Consider the following 23758-nt stretch of genomic DNA (forward strand, 5'->3'; position numbering starts at 1 on the left):
GGATCCTGCTTCTTCCTGAAATCAAGTTCTTTTGTTTCCTTTATATTGTGATTAGGGGGTTTTTTTGTACAACACTCTGTCAGCCTCACTACCTCTTCTCTGTAGACAGACTCATCGCCTTTGGTGATCAGCCCCACCACGGTTGTGTCGTCTGCAAATTTAACTAAGGTGGGAGTGTTATGGGATGGAACACAGTCATGAGTGGACTGAGTGTAAAGCAATGGACTCAACACACAGCCTTGTGGGACTCCTGTGCTGAGTGTCAGAGTGGAGGAACAGTAGGGACCCATCTATTAAACTCTACATCACATGTATAAACTAGTATGGTAAACATTATACTTGCTAAAAATCAGCGTGTTAGCATGCTGCTGTTAGCATTAAGCTTAAAGGCCCAGACACACCAAACTGACTTCAAAGAACTAGTGGCGACAAAGGCTGACGCGTCGCCTAATGTCAGCAGTGTTGCACTGAACACATTGCAAAACCAACAGCCAACTAGTATCTAGTCTGAATTCGTCATTAAAAAAGGGAAACTGGAAGACTGACAGGAAGGATTCAAGATGCTATTTAGCCAATTAGCAAATTAAAACCACTACCTGACGTTGAAAGAACAAAGGATATTTATCATGTGCCAGCGAATAATTACATAAACAATTATGAAACATTTCTGCTACAGAGCTAAAAAAAATTTTTTACCAATAGTTTGTTTCAATGTCATGCCCTATTGACTTCAGCGGTTTGTTTACTTTCCTCACTTCTGTTCCTGTGCTCGTGTGCAAATCATAGTGATTTCATTTACTGATGTGCTCCACCATCTTCGACATGCTCAATCAGCCGAAAAACAGCCTGCAAGGGCCAACTAGTGCCAACAGGGCAAGACACACCACAAAAACTAGGGCAACAGACACTCACTGATGGCCTGACACTGACTGACATAGCCTGAGTGTCAGACTGAAGCTCCCAGAACCTTCAGTCTGACATGGCTTCCATTGAAGGCGATTTACAAGGGGGAGGGAATTTGATTTTTTCCCTAACCAATCAGTAGAGATCAATGACTCACCCAGAATCTGACATCATTAGTATCCATGCCTCGGGGGTGCCGAAGACAAGCGAGCATTGCCCGTTTAAAATGTCTCCGTCGTCGTGCACGCCCAGCTGCATCGCCGTTAAATCCAGTTTAGCAGCTTCCTTAATTTGGTCCTCCATTAACGCGAGTAGTGGCGAAATACCTTGATAGCATCGTCAATGTGGTCTGTAGGATCTGTAGCGGTCGCCATTGTTGCTATCCTCACCAGTTACCCACCGGCGTACAGCTGGACATCAGTGTGGCGCTGATTGGCTAATCGCTAGACCCCCGGCGTTCATTGGTCCGTCCAGCGTTTGGACGAGATAAATCGCAAATTCATTGAAGTATGCCAGACCAGAGATGCAAGCCTACTCAGTTGAGTGGGCGGGGTCTATGGTCTGGAACCAGGCTATGACTGACAGCCAGCTGTTGGTTGGTGTGTCAGGGCCCTTAAAGCACCGTTGTGACTATGCACAGCCTCTCGGAGCTGCTGGCATGTCTTAGACTCTTGTTAAAAATGTGCACAGTCTATAGTTTCATTAATATAATCTGGTTGTGGCATTGGTCATTTGTCAGTTGTTCAGTCGGAGGTAATATCCTCATGGCCTTCACCGTGAGGTCACTGTTTGGGTTCATGTCTTCAACAAACTGATTAAATACAGTGAAATATGACACCCAATCTTCCTGTCATTTATCACATCAAGTCATGAAGAAGTGTGGGTGACAGCATTACTAATTAATGCCAGAGTCACCGTCTGATTAGTGTCAATCAAGGATGGACCAGTGACTGGACAGAACATAGTTCATATGGTCTTAACTGGGGTGAAAAATTATGTGTAAGTGGTGAGGGACACAGATAAACGGTCACTGTGAGCATCCAGTATCCCTGTATGAGCCCATGCCAGAGTGATCTTCAAAATTTATGTTTTATACAGTGGACTTTACGTCGGTATTTCCATCTTTTGCTACTTTATACTTCTTCCCACAAAATTTCAGAGGGACATACTGTACCATTTACTCCACAACATTTCATTGCTATAGTAACTACTTATTGCAAAGGAGGCATAAAAAAAGGACTGCTGTATGCATGTGATTACACACTGCATCATGGCTTTGCGGAATCAAGAGGCTTGACAGGCATAACATGTAACACATCAGTGTCAGCCTCTAGTGTGACATATAACATATGTGCTTTCTAAACAACGACGACATTGACGTCATTAACAATCATTTACCATCTCTGTTATATGGCAACTGATCTGGTCCTCTGTTGGAAGGTAAGCAGCTCCTACACCTCATTGTTTTCCCAGTTTGCAGACATGTTCTTCTTCTTTGAGTTAGCCACTAATTGCTAACAGCTCCTTTTTGAAATACCCTGCAGTCTTCAAAACATCACCTGTGCTGCTTATGATCCCATCCCATCCCAAACACTGTCCCGTTTGTTTTGGTGCTGTTACTAACTCCTGTGGCGGATTAAATGTGAGACCATTCTGTCAGTAGGACTACAAGACGAGTAGGAATAAGGGGCCAAATTTAAATGTTGTGTTTACAAACAATAGCCAACAATAGAGTGCCCCAGGGACCCCGTTTTCCTGTCTGCCGATTTAGAAGTTAGTATCGCAAAAACAGTCGGTTTCGGTGTTGTCAAAAAAAATTTCAATTGGATTTTCGACTATTGCAGAAACTGAGCTCTGTGGCAAACAAACACTAATGAATGCAGGGCTTTTACTTGTAATGGAGTATTTTTTATAGTGTGGTATTGCTACTTTTACGGAGCACGGTGATTGTAATTGAGTACTTCTTCCACCGTTTATCATTTATTTTCCAGCATTTATAAAGGTGAAAACATGGTTCGACAGAGACACATTGAACAGAGCTGAGGAATCAAGTATGAATTATTTCTCAAATAAGAGAGCAGACACTTTGACAGTTCATCTGACTTTATTGAGAGATGTGAGGATCTAGGGGCAGCTAGCCATGCAGAGAACTAGCCTGATAGTGTGCATTACGGTGAGAAAGAGAGTTCACCTGGGTAATACTGATCCTGAGCCAATCTTGGTTCTAGCCAGTGATGATAATGTTTAAGATTAGCATGGTGCAGATTGATCTGAGATGGACACTGTGTAAAAAGCTGGAGTCCAAATTTCAATCTTTGCAAAAGCACAGATATATTATACAGACACGTGTGTGTGTGTGTGTGTGTGTGTGTGTGTGTGTGTGTGTGTGTGTGTGTGGCTACGCTGGAAATAAGCTGAGTACAAAATAAAGTGAGTGACTAGAACTGTTGTGCATAGTATTTGAAGAGATTTGTGCTGACAGGGCTAGATGTTAATTGAGCAAAGAGATGCATACATTGGTACTGTAAGTGAGACGATAAATAATGATCTCCTGTAATTTATAACTGTGAGATTAATGCCCTTAGTTGACTCCCGGATAGCTGCAAACCTCCCGGTCAGAGCGCTACGCAGAGCCAATATATACAGTATCTTCATAAGGCTATTTACAAATACTGTCATAGTTTTATTTACAGTTATTGCCGCAACAAAGACAGTTTGTCACTGCCTTCTGGTTTATGACAGAGCAGTGAATCAAATAGTGTGCACTGATTTTGCCTTTTATCACCTCAAAAAAAACACAGAAACAGTCCCTCAGAGTTACTTAAAAGTAATCGTGTGTGCTGAGAGAAACATTAGACGTTCATCAAAAATTCAGCACATCTTTGACAGGTGACGTTTGGAACATGAGAGACTGAACGTTCTTTTCTTTGACAAACAACACTGAGTTTGGTTTTTTATCCATCAGCCTGACTTACAGTATGTCTTTGCTCAGAAATTTTGACACGACCGAATATGACAGCGAATATTACAGGACTTTACATACAGATAAACAACGCTGACGATATAATGACAGGAAGCAGATTCAAGAGGGGTGATGTCAGAGTTACATGGGACAGAACAAACTACAAAAATCTCTGTGTGTTAGTGTGTGTGTAGCAAGAGTGTCACTGAAGGGCATACTGAGGAAAAAAACGCTCCCAAAGGTGCACGCAAAGCATTTGTCACATCAGAGCTGTGAAGAGCACAAATGTACAGTAATCTAATCACTGGAGAGCAGTTTGAAATACAAAAAAATTCCCAGTGTGTGTGTTATGACTTTCATTTGACCAGGATGTAGCAGAAAAGACGGTTACTGTGTCTCAAATCAGATACTTCTGTACTTACTAATGTGAGTGCATTGGTGCATTTACACTGAGAAGTCCAGCAAAATGCAGAGCACTATGAGTACCCAGATAGTGCACTCAATATGGTCAGGTTGTTGAGTGTGGAAGGCTGGACACTTCTCACCCTCAAACACATATCAAACTTGTGAAATGTCCAACAAACGGCAAAGCAATGTACAAATATACATATGTATATTTCACTACAGCTACGCTGTTGTCGGGTATAATCCATTAGTTTATTATCAGGATAATTCTGCAATAATTTGGTACTGCAAACAATAGTGCGAATGCTATCATTAGCTTGCCAGCTAGCTAACAGGTAAGCACTCTCCTCCTGCTTTCTCTGCTAGCATGAGTTAACACAGCGTAACCATAGACTGTATAAAAAAGATAGATGACATGACAACTCCTCAAAAGTGAAGCCAAAATATCCCGATCGCCCCCTGGTGGCTGGTTGCAGTACTGGTCATAAAGCGCACCACCTCCCTGTTAGCGGATGGGACATGAGCTACGCTTAAAACTCAAAGTAAATTTTTACCAAAGATGGTTACTGTCATTTTAGGTAGTTCTTATCATATTTCTGTATGTTCAAGTGTTAACTTTTCAGGTTAGTTTAGTTTTAAATATTTATTTGATACTATAAAAATTAGGTTCAACATCATTCGGAGTGCTCCGGCACTGCTCGCAATTGTTCAGACGGGTGGTTGGGCAGGAACTCGATGTCGCAGAGATCGCTACTGCGCAGACCCTGGCTCTAAATGACATCACCAGTGCAAGATGGCAGCGGTCGTACCCAGGATATTTTGGTTTAATTTTTGTGCAGTGGGGGACATGTGTGGACATGCGTCGTCCATCTTTATATACAATTAATGAGTATAACGTGATCTCATTCTTACTCATCACATTTTGCTGCTTGGGCTGAAGCCCAACAGCAGCAGTTAACATCCGACACCCAGCTGTGGATCTCACCTGACACTGACACAGTGCATCTCTGTTGTTAAACCTGCCATGTAATACTAACAGTTCGGTGTGTCACTGTGTGTGTGTGTGTGACTCTGTCCCGGGTACAGAGTTCCAGCTCCACAGCAGATAGTTTCATGATTGACAGAGAAAGCGAGGAGCTGAGTGAATCAATACACCGCACGCAGCTCTACAATTAAATAAGATTTTACCCATTTTAAATTGTCAAATCTGTGGTAACGTTACGGTAAATGGACAAAATTGAACTGGCTGACTTTGAGTTAATTGCTGAGATCACAACATCCTGGAGGGACTGCATTTGAGTGTAAGTGAAGTTTGGTGTTTGTACATTTGAACTGTTCTCTTCATTGTAAAAGTTTTTAATATTAGATCTGTGGTCAAATGCTTGACAGGTTGTAAATTTTTGCAGCGGCTGTCATTGACTCTGAGATCAGCTGGTGATAGAGCCAGCCAGTATCAGCCACAGACATTTAAAACGCACGTTATTTCTAATATAATAAATAAATAAATACAGAAGAAGACAAGCAAGCAAACAAGCAGATATAGCGAGCATATATTTTAGCGAGTGACTTATTAAATGTTGGGGATAATGTTCCACGTACAGAAGAGTTGTCAGATCTTTTGACCGTCATTTCTGGTAAATGTGCAACAGCTGTTTGTTTTAGACAGCACCACCCTGTCAAAATTCACGCACTACACAAGCACATAGTACACAGTGTACAGCATGTGAGTGTACAACTGGTAGTATCCGATTTGAGAGACAGCATTTGTTTTTTAAATTACACACAATGTAATACCTGAATCATTTTCTAGTTGGAGCAGGAGAGACACATATGCACATTATGAATCCATAACAAAACAGCAGACGTGCATGTTATGAGCTGAAAGTCTGCACATACAAAACTGGATCATCATACCCTCCGTTGAATCTACTAAACCAAATCTGTTTGGAGGTTTGAAACAAGCTACTACAACAAACAACTACAATCTTTCACGATCTCTTACGTCTTGTTTTTCTACACAAACAGTTAAATGAAGACTCACAAGGCTCGGACACGCCTTGACATCATAGTGACATAGTGCTCTCCCATTTTTTGGATGACCAATGGAAACGGCTAGTGAGGTAGCCAGACTTCCTGCACACGATCCCCTCTTCAACATGATGCTACATTTCGGTTGTGAGTGTGTTTAAAAGCACACAGAGTTAAGTTGTGCTACAAGAAAAGTAGCTCTAAAGAACTCTGAAGGAGCCCCCCCCACCACCACCGCCGCCTCCTTTTAGTCTTGAAAGCCTCTGCAGTAAAAAGCAAAGTTGTGGGTTGTGGTCCACTCAAGCTGCTAATTCACTGCCACTTTCTGGAGTGGTGGAGGTGGGTGGTTGGCGGTCAGTGAGGTGTCGGGTAAACACTCCTGAGTATTCCTCCGTCATAGTGAACTTCTCTGTCACACTGAGGGTCAAGGATGAGAGCGCTGCCATCATATTTCTAGCAGATACTTCACAGGGACCAAGCCCCGCTTTTTCCCGCTGCTCAGCCGGAGGAAACCGTCAACCTCCTCGTTCTTCCCCACACAGATCTGCAGAGGGAGGGGTGAGAGGAGCGTGGAGCAGGAGGAGGAGGAGGAGGAGGAGCAAGTGACATTCAGTGAAGGAAGTGAGTTTGTGGCAAAGAGTGAGCTGCATTGGAAGCCATAACATTCTGTCCTCTGTAATCTCAGCAGTTTTCTGCATGAATTTGCATACGTTTAAAAAATGTATCCAGAGTGTGTGTGTGTGTTTGTGTGTGTAAGAGAGAGAGAGGAAAACTGTGTGCTCACCTGGGCCTCTTTCACAGTCATCTGGCCTTTGTCTCGGTTGCCGTGGAAACCACCGGTGACCTTCCACACCCGCTCGCCAGGGCGGACCCGCTGCACAAAGTTGGCCGGGAACAATCCCACCTTGTCTCTGCTTTTCCCCTGGTAAACACAAGCAAACATGGACACACACACACACACACACACACACAGAGTTAAAAATAGATATTTTCTGTTCTGTTGCAGCTAAATTGGGAAAAAAAAGGTTCTTAATTGCTTGTAGTACAAATATCTGACGCTGACCTCTCCCTGTGATGAACCACAATGTGCCGCCTTGTTGACAAAGAGAAACTACTGTAATACTACTGTATTTCAATCATCTTCCTGCTTACGTCTCAACACAAACACCAAATACAACACGGCGAGCACCCACTCCAGTCCTTGACAGTCCTTGGCTGAGCATACGCAATTAGATTCTTTGTGTTTTCATTCCTGTTTACTTGGCCAGCTGCCTAAATATGCATCACACTTATATCACAGTAACACATTGGAATTTAAATAAACCATCACGATTAGCTGGAAAATAGAAATAAAGGGAATGTTTTTGTTCCCTAATCAGCCACGTCAGTACTGGACCAAAAAGCATGTATATGTGTAGAGCCCTAATCCCCCACTATTCTCTTCAGAGACTCTGGCACAGAGGCGAACAAAGCCCCTGGGTGCACAGTTAGCTATTTTGCTCATGTCCAGATGTTGGTTCCTCCACATTTAGCAGGAGGCGTGTTTACAGTGAAGTGGCAGGAGGGGGGTTGAAGTGTCAGTTTTCTCTAATGGGTTGGGTTTACATGAATAGTATGTATGTATATATTATATTACACATGTGTATATAGTGCCTTTTATACTCAAAGCAGAATGCAGCATTAAGTGCATTAACAATAAGGGAATTAAATGCACTGAGTGCTTCACATGAAAAGACAGAGTGGACATGAAACAGGCCAACGAGGCAATTCAACATAAAAAGGACATTAAATTACAATTTATAAGCAAGAACAAAAGTGTGTACAGAGGCAAAAGATAGATAGAATATAAAGGAAATAAAACACAAAAGTTAGAAATCAAAAAGTACAACTCAGGAAAAAAAGGGAAAGCTTTCCTATAAACATATGTTTTAAGCAATTATTTAAAAATGGGTAATGTGCTAGCCAGCGTGATCTCCTCAGGCAGAGAATTCCAGAGCTTCAGGGCCCTAAAGACAAAAGCCCGGTCACCTTTAGTTCCCAGCCTTGATCTAAGAACAACTAGTGAGGGTAGACTTGAGGATCTCAGGTCACGCCTTGAAGCATAAGTAGCCAGAAGCTCAGCTTTATAACTGAGGGCGAAACCATGTTGAGCTTTAAAAGTAAATAAAAGAATCTTAAAGTCAATTCTGAAGTTAACTGGCAACCAATGGAGGGAGGTGAGAATTGAGGTGATATGTGACCTTCAATTCGTCCCAGTTAAAATACGAGCTGCAGCATTCTGGACTAGTTGAAGCCAAGCTACTGAAGATTTACTGAGGCATGTTAACAGTGCATTACAGTACTCAAAGCATGACAATACAAAAGCATGAGTAAGGTTTTCTTGGTCAGGAAAAGACACAGCTGATTTGATTTTGGTAATATTTCATAGGTGGAGGTAGCAGGATTTAATGAGATTATTGACATGTGGCTCAAAGTTCAATTAAGAATCAAAAGTGATGCCTAAATTTCTCGCTAGCTATGCAGCTTGTTTAAAGCTAGGGATTTATATACAAGGAGGAGGACCTTAAAATCAATTCTAAATGTAACAGGAAGTCGGTGCGGATCAGCTCAGACTGGCCTGATGTGCTCTCTCCTCTTGGTTCTGGTTAATAGTTGAGCTGCAGCGTTTTGAACGAGCTGAATTCTCTTAGTTTTTTGGGAGGCCAGGGAAAAAGTATGTTACAGTAATGGAGTCATCTTGAAATGACGACATGAATCAATTTTTTTTTCAGCATCTTTTTGATTTATTAGTGGTTGTACTTAAGCTATGTTTCTAGGGTGGAAAAAGGGACCTTGTTATTAATGTAGGATTTGAAGCTTAGTACCGAATCTAGGATCACACCAAGATTATTAAACAGCAGTTACTCTCAATACATAAAGTTTTTTTGTATAACTGTACTTTAAAATCTGCTGTTTAACATATATTTACATGTATTGTGATTTAAAACTATAGCCCATTTAAATCCCAGTGATTAAAGTTTGAGAAAACATAAGTTTCTTTTTGTTATGTCATCAGATTGTAACTCATGTCGAAGACATTTCTAGTTGACTCTTATGTATGTTTGAAACAAGCCATTTATATCTCTCTGACGTAAAGCTCTTTGCATTAGTAATATAAGCTATAAAAATATGGTCACAATGCTACCATTTTATTGAAGTAGATATCTGGGTACTTTTCCCTTGTGTTTTGGTTATGTAAAGACCTGCCTGTCCTTCCGCAGTCGAAGGTTAAGATCTTCAGCTGCCTCATTAAACACTGACTGCAATCTGTCCTCTTCGTCTTTCCCTCTTCATGACAACCAGCTCTGCTAACACCCACACCTGCAGTCCTTCAAGCACATCCACCAGCTCTCACCGTCTCTGAACAGCTCTGCTTTGAATGGAAGAACTTCAAATGATTGTACGAGCGTCTAACTGGAGTCCGTATGTGACTGTAGTATCTATTTAAAGGCTATCTGGAGGTTTGTAGTGATAAGATTTTATTCATATAAGTGCATTTGAATAGAGTTTTTTTTTCACAACCCACCTTCCACCAGTCCTCGTTGGAGTCATCTGTGACTTGAACTCTGTCGCCAGGCCTGGAGGAAGAACACAGTCAAACAAAGTGCTCAATGAGAAGACATATAACCACATTTAGGGAAATGCGCTTATTCACTTTCTTGCTGAGTCGGATGTCTCTGTGCTAAACAGGAAGCTACAGCCAGCAAACGTGAGCTTAGCATTAAGACTGTTAGCAGAGTAAAACCAACACATTCTCACAATATCAGGGTTTGGCTTTAGAGTCTTAGGGGACACGAACACTGCTCTCTTGGGTGAATGTTGGTGTTTGTTAGACCCATCCACCACCCCTCCCATCCACTCTACTCAGACTTTCGCCACCTTAACTTTTCCTCTTGTCCCGCCGTGTTTCCCCCTGACGTTGCTGGCTGCTGTTAAACTATAACTGCGACCGGCAGCTTATCATGCCTATGTTAAAGGACGACCTTTTTTGTCTGTGTCTGACGCTGGACGTCACTGCTCAAGTGCCGGATTTCAGCAACTTCGGAGTGAGACCAGGTTTGGAAAACACTACGCCTGGCTCTTATTTGTTTCATCTGTAAGAAAAAAACTTACAATTTCTGGGAGTTTGGTGCTCGAGCCAGGCTAACTATATCCCCCTGCTTCCAGTCTTTGATGCTGAGCTAAGCTGGCTCTAGCTTCCTATCAAGTGTACAAATATGAACGTAGTTTCAATCTTCTTGACTAACTCTTGGCACAAAGGTGATGAACAGTATTTCCCAAAAAATATTCAATCAACAGAAAAATGTTACAGTCATACTACAGCAAGTGTGACAACTGGTGTTTTTTGACTGGAGGAACATTTTCATAGTTCTAAGCATCCCCTTTATTTTTATGTCAGCACCACAAGAAGTAGGAAGGATTGTAGTTTTTAGAACCCAGTTTTGAGGGACTTTTTAGCTCCCATTTCAGAGCGTGAATATACGAAGAGAACTGGATACAGTGTTGGAGGCAGGACCCCATTCATTCCTATGAAAGTTGCTCAGTGGCGCACAAAGCTCAACAGCTGTGTATAAAATTACCCTCATGATGGGTTACAGGATTTCATGTGGTGATGTAATTACACTGTTTGGCCACTAAGAAAATTGGCTTCAAATCCTGGTGCACCTCCTGGGGACCTGTTTAAGAGTAGGTACTCTCTCATCACAAGAGGAATTCCTGAGTGACGTAAGTACATTGGTCAAACACATGACCCAATGCAGCACCGGCAACTCACATTTTTAAAAACACAAACAACTGCTCGTTATGGACTTACGTCACTTCAGCGTTTTTATTGGTGATGCAAATGCAAACGGAGGAACAGTTCTTTGGTTGGTTTGGTCCTAAAACATCTAATGAATGTCACAGTGAGCACCCTTTAAGTAGCATTTTTTACAGTTACGTTTTAAATTTGAGTCTCACATATAGGTCAGAAAATAGGCGACATTAGTCAGGCAGCACTGATGTCACTAAAGTGCTGTTTTGTAACTTATTTTTCATGTTTTATGTGTAATACTGCAAATGTCACCATGACAGTTATTTTTCTGGGGAAACTGGAGTGTCCATGTGACGAAACACCTCATATGCTGTCTTGTTGCACAGACGTGTCCTCCAGATTAGTTGTGGGTGTCGTACCACACCTACTACTAATATACAAAGAACCTTTTTCGTAATGTTACACACTCAGCGCAGCTGTTTGTCCTTCCCAGCATGCTCCCTCCTCCCAATCTGAATCCTGCAACCCCCCTACAATCATCCCGCTGAGGACGCAGATGGTGTGTGAATGTCAGTAAATTTTGGCCAGGTACACACTTCCTCCTCTTACATCAGATTACACTCATGTACACAATCAGTAGTACAGTATTTAAAGAAATTAAACTGACTGTAGCTCCAAGTCATTCTTCTCTTGAGGCAGAAACTTGTAGAGAGCCACGTAGGTGTGGATGGAGTGGACCTCGACTTTCTTAGGAGTCTGATGAAAGGAAGATAGAAAGAAAGAAGATTGTTATCTACATGTTTTCTCATGTGAAACCCAGAGAAAAGGATGAAGAGTTTGAAGAGGGTTGACAGAGTGCATTTTTGCCAAGAAAAACAGGCTGAAAGAGGAGAGGAGTGCTGACTACACACCTTCAGGCTGACCCTGTCTTCTGAATCAGCCTTCTCGCTTTCAGGAGGGGTGAGCACTGGAGAGACAGAGAGGGAAAGGAGGAGGAGAAGGAAAGACAATATGTGAGAAAGAAAGAGAAAAACAGAGAAAGGGAAAGTGTGTGGATGCAGAGAGAAAGAAAGAAAAAAAGGGGAGGGATAGACAGAGAGGTCTTGTCATTTTGCGGCAAACAGAAGGAAGGCAGAAGTCAAGGTCATTTACTGCAAAGTGGCAGCAGTACAAACAGTGATGATCCCCTCTCCTGGGACTAAAGACAGAGAGGTTAAAGCACTGTGGGGAGAACACACACGTCACCTCTATGGCGTACTTTATCTCATTCTGACGTTTATCTGCAAACGTGTCACAAAGAATCTCAACATTCGTACTTTATATACCTTAGAAGTAAGATGTATCTCTGTAAATTTCCAGATACACAGACCGTTTTTTTTTCAGCATCAAAATGTTAAGTAATCTTTTGAATGAAACACTGACAATAATTTGAATTTGATGAATGATATGTTTACAGGAGAACTGCTTTGTTTCTAGTAGTGTAAATGCATTTTTTCTGCCAAATCTACATCACAGGATTTTAGAGATTTTCAGCTTAGAAAGTGATATTTTAAAAGGAACAGTTCCACATTTTCTTCCTTGCAGTGACTTTAATAAGAAGATCACAACCATTGTAAAATATGACAGCAATATCTTCTAATATCAGAGCAAATGCATATTTCCCAAAATGTTTAATTATTAGCATAATGCTGGTCCCATACTAAATATTAGGCAGATTTTACATTCATAATGATAATAATAATGCATTTTATTTATAGGTGCCTCAAGGACACCTTACAAGGCAGTATATCCACCGATCAGTAAGTCAAAGAAATCAAGAATATACAGTAATAAGGTCATAAAATAAATGGACAAAAATTATAATTATAAAAATTAGGTATAAAATCATCATCATAAAGTCGTCATCAGTGCAGATCTCAATGTGTGGCACTGTTAGATCAGACCAAATATACCAGCTTGAAAGGTGTGATTTCAGACAGGATTTGAAGATGGAAATTTTGGGTCCAATTTCTCCCCTTTCGACAATCTAAAGGGAGGAGTCCCAAGTCAAGGCTGGTCTGAAAAGATTATTTGCAGGGGGTTACAGACATTTACATGATGTTATCGACGGGATCAAAGTCTCCTCAATTTCAAATCATAAATCTCAAATATGTTTGATATTTACAAATGAAATCCTGTAGCATGAAAGGAACAGCGATGGAGAATTAAGTAGAACCCTGCAACAGCCAATGAGACTGAGCTGATCAGGAAGAGTCACGAACTGAATGTTGCCAATGTTAGCTTTTTCCCAACAAAATTAGCACACACATGCAGGGTTTTAAATGTGGGAAAACCCACTAAAATCAGCAATGGACACCTTTCTCATTATTTTACTGATGTGTCGCCTTCAGCTTCATGAATGTGCCAAAAATGAGTTCGTAAACAGAAGAAAGCAGCATGGAGCCAAGTGAAAATGTTACGGTGGTTACTTCTTTTTTATATCTCTTACTCAATCAGTGTCTGTTTTAAACTCAGTGCAGTCTAATTTTGAGAGATGTTAGAGTGCTGCTCGGACGGAGACCGACGGTAATTTGTTTCGATGTGTCTTTGCATCAGGGGCAAAATTAGGAAGTCCACCCACGTGTTGCACTTCCGTCACCGCTGAACGAAGCTGATGGGAGCAGGAGCTGATTAATACCAATGACTACTGCAGAGACATTTGTCCCAGGAGTGAATGCTGATTGTAACCTTCCCGTTAAATACAAAAGCCAGGTGTTAGTAGGATATTCGTCTAGTGGGAAAGGGGCTTAACAATAATACCTTTTTTCTGAAGTTACATTTGATCATGCAACTTCTTTAAGATCCAAAGTCTCCGGAATCATAATTCTGAAATTGTTCAGCATAAACGCCAAGTTTGTGTTGTCCTGCGTCTTGACTGAATCATGTGGTGTGTGCATTCTGATAATTAAGCTATTAAAAATCGGTTAAATCTGTCTTTATGTCTGTGGTCTCACACATTTTTTTAAACCATATCTGACTTGAAAATCCTCAAGAGTGCACCTGGCTTGAGCCTTTTCAGGATGTATCTAAAAATCTGCCAATTATCAGCCAGAAATTCAGAGGAGTTTGACTTACTTCCTGGGATGTGCTCCTCTTCAGCTATTGGCTGGTTTTCCAGTTTGTCTTGCAGTTTTTCCTCCTATTATGAAGAAAGAGTTGCAGCCAGCAGAGTCAGCATATTCTTGGTATGATTAATGTCAACATGAATTTATATGAATGACTGTGGGGTTTTATGTGTGTTTTTTTTTACCTCATGACAGGGTGACTCTGAGATACTGCTGAAGCTGGAGCGACTCATCTGAGCCAGCGACGTCCCATAGCGCAGTGCCTCATACACAGGGTCAAGAATGCCATTATCTGCCTCTACACACAGACACAGAGCAACACATGCACAGTTTTATAGCTCACACTATACTGACACACACACACACACGGCCCTACGCACACAGAGTGGCCTGTCAGGCGTCGAGGATCGAAGGCCACAGACATGGTGATCTGTCATCCTGAGATTTTATTTGTTTGGTGCTGTGAGAAATCAGCCAGCGTTCCCATCACTCACCCTGAGCAGCAGGAGCCTCTCTGACCACACCCAGCGTATCAGTGGTTAACAGAGGAGAGCTGAAGTTTCTCTTGAAAGCGCCCGTCTGACAAGCCGGCAGAGACGCAGGGCGACATGAGAGGGAGGACAAGGGGAGGAGAAACGTTACTTGAGGCAGAAAAAAGGCAAAGGGCATGTGCAATATTCTGCTGAAAGACAATACCTGTGTGGTTTTATCTGGGGGAGGTGGGCCTACAGTATGTGAGATAAAAGCTGAATATCTGAACATGTGCACGTATCAACTGAAACCTCCTTCAAATGACTTTGATACAGATATTCTGCATTACAGAAAAGCCTTTTGGGGGAAAATGTAAAGGCACCTTGTTTCTATTTTATTTATCTGAAGGTAATAAAAATCTGCAGCATAAGAGACTAATGTTACTAAGAACACTTACTCAAGTACTGTCCATAAGTACAAATTGGTGTCACTTGTACTTTACTCAAGTATTTATTTTATCTCTGGTGATTTTAAATTTGATTTGAAGGATTACATGTTCCTATACAGGCTGTGATGTATTAGTTAGTCATTGGAGGATTACAGTATAAGCTGTAAAAGTAACTCAGTCTGCAATTTATTGTAAATCTACCCTTGAAATAATAATTATTTAAATATCTGCTGTTGTGCTTTTAGTCTGTTCTTTTATATGAAACTTTTTATGCTGCTGTCGTGGCCAGGACTATGTTGCAAAAGAGATTTTGAATCTAAAAAATTAAAATTGTAAAATATTGTAACTCAAAGCTGAGGTGATGACTGAATTTTGGTGTGCACCTCCCATCATCTATCTACTGTCAGCTATCTAATAAGATATAAAATGCCATCCAAAATAACTACAAACACATATATACAGTACATATACAAAAGTCAAAGCTGACTATTAGACAGGGTGTGAAACCAGGACATCTGTTTAAGGCAAACACTCATGCCCATTTTCCATCTTCACCTCCATGACTTTAAGTGTTACGGCTCTTGAAGGAGGACTTCACCTGCAAATTGACCATTTTTATACCAATTACTGGGGATGCACCGAAATGAAAATTTGTGGCCGAAGCCGAATAATATTAAACGCTTGGCCGAATACCGAGTACAGAATACCGAATATTGCTGTTTAGTTTTTCATTAGTTTTTGCAGATGAACCCCCTCCAGATTAGTGTTGTCACGGTATCAAAATTGTACGATACCAATGAAAATATCATGGTTCTGAGTAGTATCACGATACCACAGCGAAAATGAGGCAGATGTGCCTTTTGTCATTTATAAAAAGATAAATCACTTTTCTATAATACATCATTGATATTTCAATGGAATAAATTTCTTATTGACTTATTCATACTTCAAAAACAGCATCAATGAGTGATGAACATAGGGGGGATCAAAATAAAATAAAATAAATGAATAAAATAAAAATCAACCAGCCACCCTCCTCCCCTGACAGTCCCGTCATAAGTAACGAACAGTCCCTAAAGTGCGGTGAGGTTTGTGGGCCGTGAACGGCTCGTTTCTCCTCTGACACGTCACATACCTCTGTTCGGCTGGCTCGGCTGTTCAGGTACTTTTGGGCAGTCCACACGCCAAGAAGAGGATATTATTGGAGTCGACTCCTCCGTCGCCGGTAAGCCTATGGCCGCCATATTTGACAGGAATACATTACTGTCTGTGTCTGTGACCCCCGTTCAACCCACAATCAGTGGGATTCGCCTTTCATTTCTGCTGCTGGTTGAAATCTGTAGGCTGCTCGCACAGCGTGCTGAATGATTTAAGCCTATTTTGCTCGCTCAAAACTATTTTTAGTTGCAAATGCAAGTGCGGTGATGGACAGATCGCCACACTGCCGACATTTTACTCCGCCGGTCACGGCACGCTGTTTGATTGCGTTATCAAAACACGCCACTATTATTCGGCCTTGCTTTTAACTTATTCCACCGAATACCGAATGTGTGTTTTTTTGCAATATTCGGCCGAATATATTCGGTTACCGAATATTCAGTGCATCCCTACCAATTACCCACCACGTTACCTTCAATTCGTGAAGAGAAATGTGTTTTTTTCGCATACCTCCACACAGAATCAAAAAAGGCGTATATTCTTTATGAATTGAAGTAAACAGGGTCCGCAATTAACAACAGCAAAACTATATCAAAACATCCTTTTACAAACTCTCTACTCAATAATCTAAGGGCTCTAGTTTCGCAGACCGGGCAAGGCAGGGGCGCAGCGCACCTGCGCTTCGCCAGCTGGGTGTGGCCAGGCGGATTTTGCAAGTTTGGCACATTACTCCTCTTTCCCACCTCCGTCCCTCCTACCTGCGCAAGTCGGAAAGAGGGAGGAGAGAAGGTGTGGAGTGGGTTTTACACACATCACACCAATCAAATGAGCCCCTCTCCTCGCCCTTAAATGCGCCGCGCGAAGGCGTAATGAGAGTTGACTCAATTCGCCATGGCAGAAGAGAGCAGCAGCGTCAGACGGCCAAACTTCTCCCAGGAGGAAACTGATGTTTTGGTCTGGGAGGTCCAAGCTCGCAGCGTCCAAATATACGGAACTGTGAGCAGACCTCCACGGGCTGATGATGCAAAGGTAGCCTGGGAGGAGGTCACCACAATTGTAAATCAATGTTGCGTTTCTCTCGTGCGCACGCGCTCTCTCTTTCTCTCTCTCAGTCTCACTCTGTTTCTTTTCTTTTGACTTTTCTAAGATGACAGATGCTGAATATATACTCCCTATCTGATGCTGTGGCTGCTTGTGGTTGGCTGAGAGAGATGTGAACTCATTATTTTGCAGCTGTGTTAATCAAATCAGGTTGGGTTTCCATTACGTGTGCCAAACGTGCCAAACGGTGCCAATCTCCTTTGATCTGACATCAGATATGACGGGACAGTCGATATAGAGATACATTTATGTGCTGATTGCAGATAGTTGCATTGAATAGTGTTTTTTTTTTTGATATTTATTGCATTGTTAATGTGCCTGATATTCTGGAAACCTGCCTGTGAGGTTTTGGTGACGTGTGCGCAGTGTCCGCCGGTCAGCCAAACTTTGTCTTACACCGGCTGCGCTCCGCCTGCGCTGACAGTAGACCTGGTTTCAGCTGGTGAGCTTTTAGCGCACCTTCGGCGAAGCCTTTTGGCATGAAACTGTCACTGCGCCAAGCTGGATCTGTCGACACCTCCCCCTGCTGCGCCACCACACCCATCTCAGCGCACCTCGGTCTGCAAAACTACCAAACTGAGCGCGCCTTGGGTTGCGCTGCTCGAAACTAGCTCTGTGCGGGGTTCGCCACCCTGCATCCACCCTGCGCTGCGCCAGGAAACTAGAGCCCTAAGTCTCATCTATCTAGTCGTAAACTCTGTGCTTTCCAAATGTGTTACACACTTTTGCCCACAAGTAGCGTGTGCTGAGCGTGCCTGTGTCCTCCCAGGAGTCTGAACTCCTTGAGCAGAGTTCAAATGCATGTGTATGCCCAGGCAGGCTACTCGGCCATGCTTGAGAATGATTATGGTTCAAACTGTGTTTAAGCAAAAACGTGTTTGGGAAGTACCAAGTAAGGTTGCAACGGAGATTGTCATTGTATGAGAACCATCTCAGAAAATATTGTGGTTTCATGCTGTCATGGTATTACAGAATTTATAGTATTATCAGTCAGAATGACCCTTAAAGGAATGAAAACGGGAGGGTTATTTTTGGTTGAGCAAATATTTTATTACTATAATTGAAAGTGAAACCGATTTACTGCTGCAATTGAAGTACTGAGCATATGACTGGATAAATGAGACCTGCTGTGAGTTTCAATCCCCATACTACCATACTTTATAGTATCCAGAAAAAGATTTAGTATGTCCCAATACGTAGTATGTCAAATGCAGTTTGCCATAAACACCAGGATGTTCTCCTACATCCTGTTATATTTTGCAGTATGCAAACCAGCATGCTTATCTGGCTGTTCTGACCCACAATTCTCTGTGCAGTGGACCATATGCCACATTGACTAACAGATGACAGCTTGTTGAACGCTGATTGACAGCTCTCAGAAGCTGCAATGACGGCTGACAGCGATGACCATTTGAGTAGTAATAACAGGAATATTAATTGTTGGATTACACCGCATTAGAGTTTGTAAATTAATGTTTTGATATAGTTTAGCTGTTGTTAATTGCAGACCCTGCTTGAAAAAGCAAAGTTTTCTTCATGAATTTAAGGTAACACAGTGAGTAATTGTTATACAAGTTATACAATTGCAGGTGAAGTATTTCTGTAACTGAAGGTCACACCTGGCATTGACGGTAAATCACTAATACACAAAAGTTTGACACATAAAAACATTTTGCTCTTTTTATGCCAAGCTGTGTTTTAGTTTTTTGTCTGAGCCTCTCAGTTTATGGACTGTAGGAAGAAGAAGATAAGTCATGATGAATAAGCAGGTGTGGGTCAATAATGCTTCCCCTTAATAACAACAGTGTGACAGAAAACATAAACCTGATTAACGAGACAACCTCTCATCATGTGATATACATACAAACTGTAAGAGGCCAAATGAATACCTTTGACATACTTTTATCATCCTGACACCTGCAGGGTGGATCAGCTAATATGATCTATGACTGCATTATCACCCACTGAAGGTGGCAATAATACACTCACCATTAGTTTTACAGTAACAGGGAGCATCTGAGGAGATGTGCCCCAACACGGCTGTATGCCTAATGGAGCGTGACTGAACTTTTTTCCTGACTGCCTTCACGCTAAATTATCCATGTGGTCTGCGTATTGAGGCGCCACAAAGGTCTGTCTCTGTGAAATTGTGAATCGGCTACTGTACGACTTTGATATCTGACTGCGCTTCTTTATTTAGTGAGAGAAATATGTTTAGCTACAGTAGATGACTCATCAGTCCAAGAGATAACATTACAAAGTCTTGTTTCTGACAGAGGCTGTGATGAATCTGCTGTGTTCTCCAAATAGAAACTGTTTATAAAGATAGTATCTCAGCTTTGTCTGATCTCTGTATCTTGTTTTATCTGTTTTACAGCGCGCGATACATGCTGAGAATAACATGTCATCAGGAAAACGTCTTTTGTCTTTGAGTTATTTTACTGCCGACCTGTGTGTACATTCAGAGGGTGAACTGCCTTCATAATATCAAAATAAAACAGCATTTACAGGATCATGTTTTATTTTGCTCCTTTTAATCCAAGAAATATTTTCATTAGCTCTAGTTCGTTAGTTTCATAATATCAAAATAATTTCCCCACTGACTGTCAATGACTTGAAGAAAGGAAGCATGCAAAGTTTTGAACATTTTGTGCACTTGTATCTAGAAGTATCTGAAAGTCAAAGTGAGGGAATATATGTATATCAAAGGAGACAAATCAAAATGACTGCGTTGACGATTTGACAGGTCTTGTTCTGAAAAAGTACAGAAGTCACCCGAAAGTGAGACATTGCTTTAAGGTTTGGAGGGAGTGTGATGGCTGCTCAGGACTGACAGACAAGAATTTGCCCAGAATCTCTTCCTTATCTCTTTGCTCACGGAGCACAAACGTCACCTCCACACTGAAATAGCTACACGAAACTCTGTGATAAAACACAACTGAATAGTGTGATTTCATAAGAGATAAATCTATTTTTAACCTATGATGCAAGACTGACTATTTCAGACACCCGTACAAACTCAAAGGTTACTATGATATCTAGCACTTTTACACATTCAAAAAGCCAACAGGTGCTCACATGAGTAAGTAGGGCTTTATATCTACAGTTTTAGTTTTGTTGCTTCAATGTCCCACTATATTTACTGCAGTGACAATAATGAAGCTCAGCATAGTTCAATAAGGAACTTTCTTTATGCTGTATTATTCATTCACAGTTCTCTCTCTGTCTCACTCCCACCACTTACACCAATCAGCTGACTATGGGTGTTCCCTCTCCAAGTTAGCCAATCTCACTTTGCCACAATCTCCTTCAGTCATTCATGTTGCTGCTGCCAAACTTTAAATCTGTTCTCCTGTCTACTCGTGTCAGCTGTTATTTCAGGTGTAATTGTTGCGCCCTCCTCCACCCTGTTCATCTCCAGTCACCTTATCCAGCACCCAGGATGAGCTCATCAAAAGCCAACTCCTCTTCACTTCCAGGTCTTCAGCTCCCTCTTCATCTCATCACCACCACTACCACCACCATCTAGTCTCTATAGAGAGGTTCCCTAATCTACCATTTTACCACCCTTCTGGAAAAGATGACATCACGATGGGGTCTGATCGCCGAAGAGTTTTCACATGTCTCATACTTTTGTGCACGTGCAAATAAATACTATTTTCTCTCCTTGATTACCATCAGCCAAAAAAAGCTTGCTTCTCCAATTTGCCAAATCTGCTATGTAAAAGTACATCTGGCTTTCAAGGGGAATGAGAGATGACACTGATTAGTTGAATTTATGTTATACTGAAAACACACCCAAGATTAATTTAGGAACTTACTGTATTACAACTCCTTTACCCCTATCACCTTCCTTGGCATCCAGATTATGTGCTGTTTAACGAGCAAAATCATGCACTTTAGACCCTAAATATTGTTTAAATGGGGCCTGATGCCATTACACTACTTTGTTTGTCCAACCAAAAGTCCAAAACCCAAAGACATTTGATTTGCAATGATGTGAAGAAAAGAAAGGCAGCAGTTACTATCATATAATATCAAATAATTATGAAAATAGTTGCCAAAGTATGATATTTCAGTCTATCCAATAACTGATTATCTACATGCTGTTACAGCTCTAGTGTATGAACATGCAGCTGTGGCGTGTTGCCTTGGAGCCTGTGATGCCTTTGTTCTGAATATTGTTTTCATCATCCTCCTATTAATCCATTTGTCACAAAGTGCTTCACAGGAAACACAAGGCACAAACAAAATGGACGACCTCGAGCAAACTCATCACTTACTGTTAAATTATGCTAATTAATGAGTGGCAGTTGGCCTCATCTCCTCCGCCAGTGCTCCAGTTAGAAACAAACAGAGGTGCTCAGAGGTGGAGGTACACAAATCATTTCCTCAGCATGAGCAGCATCCCTTTCACACCCAGCTGTCAAACTCTACCTCTACAATTACACATCAGCATATCAGCAATAGCTAATGTGGACCATGACTAGATGGTTTAAGACAGCACATAAGCTGAAATTTCACTCTTTGTTCAGTTGTGCTCCACAGAGAGAAAGACTGGACTCTGAAGGAGACTCACACAAAGTCGGATGAGGATGAGTGTGAGTGTAAAGCCTTCCTGCAGAAGCCAATTATTTTGTGCCGTGCTCAGCAGGCACTATTTCTTAAATCAAACGGTAATACATCTTTAAGTTTAATTATCATTGATTAGCAAAATGTTGACTGGATTCCAAAGCAATTTTCAGCTGCTTGATTCTGGAGATATTTTAGAGCGATCGGTCATATATGGGTGCACTCAGCAAATGGGCTGAGAGCGAGCCAGAGGAACTGCAGCCATCGATATTCCTCCTTCATTTTTAATTACACCACTTTACATAAGCTCTAGCTTGGGCAACGTGGGTCTGCTTAGCTTTGTGTTTTTATTGTTGGTTGTGAATGAGAAGTGGTGGAAGAAGTACTTAGATCATTTACTCAGTAAAATGAACAATACTAGGCTGTGCAAATCCTCTGTTACACTAAAAGTCCTGCATTAAAATTTTATTGAAGTAAAAGTCTGTAAGTGTTAAAAGTACTCATTAAACAGAATAGTCCCATTCTTGGTGTTTAAATATTAAATGATATTTTATAGGATTACACACAGAAAAATGTTGGTTCCTCAGCCTTCTTTTAGCGTTGTGCTGAGGTGCTGTATAGCACTGCTGCCACACAAAGAATTTTTTAAGCCAATGTATTGTTCTCTACTGGTCTACTGTTCTCTACTGCTTTCCCCAGTAAACTAAACCAAACTAAGCTGAAGAACCAGAGGAGAACCCTTAAGCCCCTGTATGATTGTTACAGGTTTTGTACTAGTGCTTTTCCCAGTGAACTTAACTACATTAAATTGAACTCTGCTGTACTCATGTACTCTAATCAAAAACCAGTGGAGAACATTTCAAGCCCCTGTGTGGTTGTTTAGAGGTTCTCTGCTGGTTCTTTCCTCAGTGAAATAAATTAAACTAAATTAAACTCAGCTCAACTGAACTAAATTGAACTCAACTCAAGAACAAATAGAGAACATTGTAAGCCCCTGAATGGTTGTTTAGAGGTTCTCTGCAGGCTTCTTTCCCCAGTAAACTAAACTTAACTCAGCTGAAGAACCAGTAGAGAACATATTGAGCCCCTGTATGGTTCTTTACAGGTTTTATACTGGTGCTTTTCCTGGTAAACTAACTAAATTGAACTCCACTGTACTATACTGTACTATACTCAAAAACCAGTAGAGAACATTTTAACTCCATGCATGGTTGTTTAGAGGTTCTCTAGGGGTTCTTCAGCTTAGTTTAGTTTAGTTTAAAAATACTACATTCAAATAGCCTACAAACAGTGGGTCTCAACCTTTTTACCCCCATGTGCACAAAGGTACAGTGCCCTCCAAAAGTATTGGAACAGTGAGGCCAATTCGTTTACTTTTGTTGTAGACTGAAAACATTTGGGTTTGACATCAAAAGATGAATATGAGACAAGAGATCAACATTTCAGCTTTTATTTCCAGGTATTTACATCTGGATCTGATACACAACTTAGAAGATAGCATTATTTGTAATGGAACACAAAATTTTTAGGTGAGCAAAAGTATTGGAACATATAAACTTAAAATAGATTAAAGTGAATGAGACTTAATATTTAGTTGCAAATCCTTTGCTTTCAATAACTGCATCAAGCCTGTGACCCATTGACATCACCAAACTTTTGCATTCTTCTTTTGTGATGGTTTCCCAGGCTTTCACCGTAGCCTCTTTCAGTTGTTGTTTGTTTCGGGGGGTTACTTCCTTCAGTCTCCTCTTCAGCAGGTAAAATGCATGCTCTATTGGGTTTAAGCCTGGAGACTGACTTAGCCAGTCTAAAAC

General features: G+C 41.3%; 1 protein-coding gene across 1 annotated transcript in view; it reads right to left on the bottom strand.

Annotated features, from left to right (window-relative positions):
- Positions 1-2988: 2988 nt before the first annotated feature.
- Positions 2989-23758, bottom strand: part of LOC117247727 (SH3 and cysteine-rich domain-containing protein 2-like) — a 53953-nt gene continuing 33183 nt past the window's right edge. Inside the window, exons 4-11 of the mRNA XM_033612351.2 lie at positions 14689-14773; positions 14380-14492; positions 14205-14268; positions 12002-12057; positions 11758-11846; positions 9864-9915; positions 7083-7220; positions 2989-6842 (exon numbers count right to left, since the gene is read on the bottom strand). Of these exons, the coding sequence (XP_033468242.1) occupies positions 6744-6842; positions 7083-7220; positions 9864-9915; positions 11758-11846; positions 12002-12057; positions 14205-14268; positions 14380-14492; positions 14689-14773 (696 nt within the window). The 3' untranslated portion in view covers positions 2989-6743. The remainder of the gene's footprint in view (positions 6843-7082; positions 7221-9863; positions 9916-11757; positions 11847-12001; positions 12058-14204; positions 14269-14379; positions 14493-14688; positions 14774-23758) is intronic.

This window comes from Epinephelus lanceolatus, chromosome 21, assembly GCF_041903045.1.
Source record: "Epinephelus lanceolatus isolate andai-2023 chromosome 21, ASM4190304v1, whole genome shotgun sequence".
Classification (NCBI taxonomy): domain Eukaryota; kingdom Metazoa; phylum Chordata; class Actinopteri; order Perciformes; family Serranidae; genus Epinephelus; species Epinephelus lanceolatus.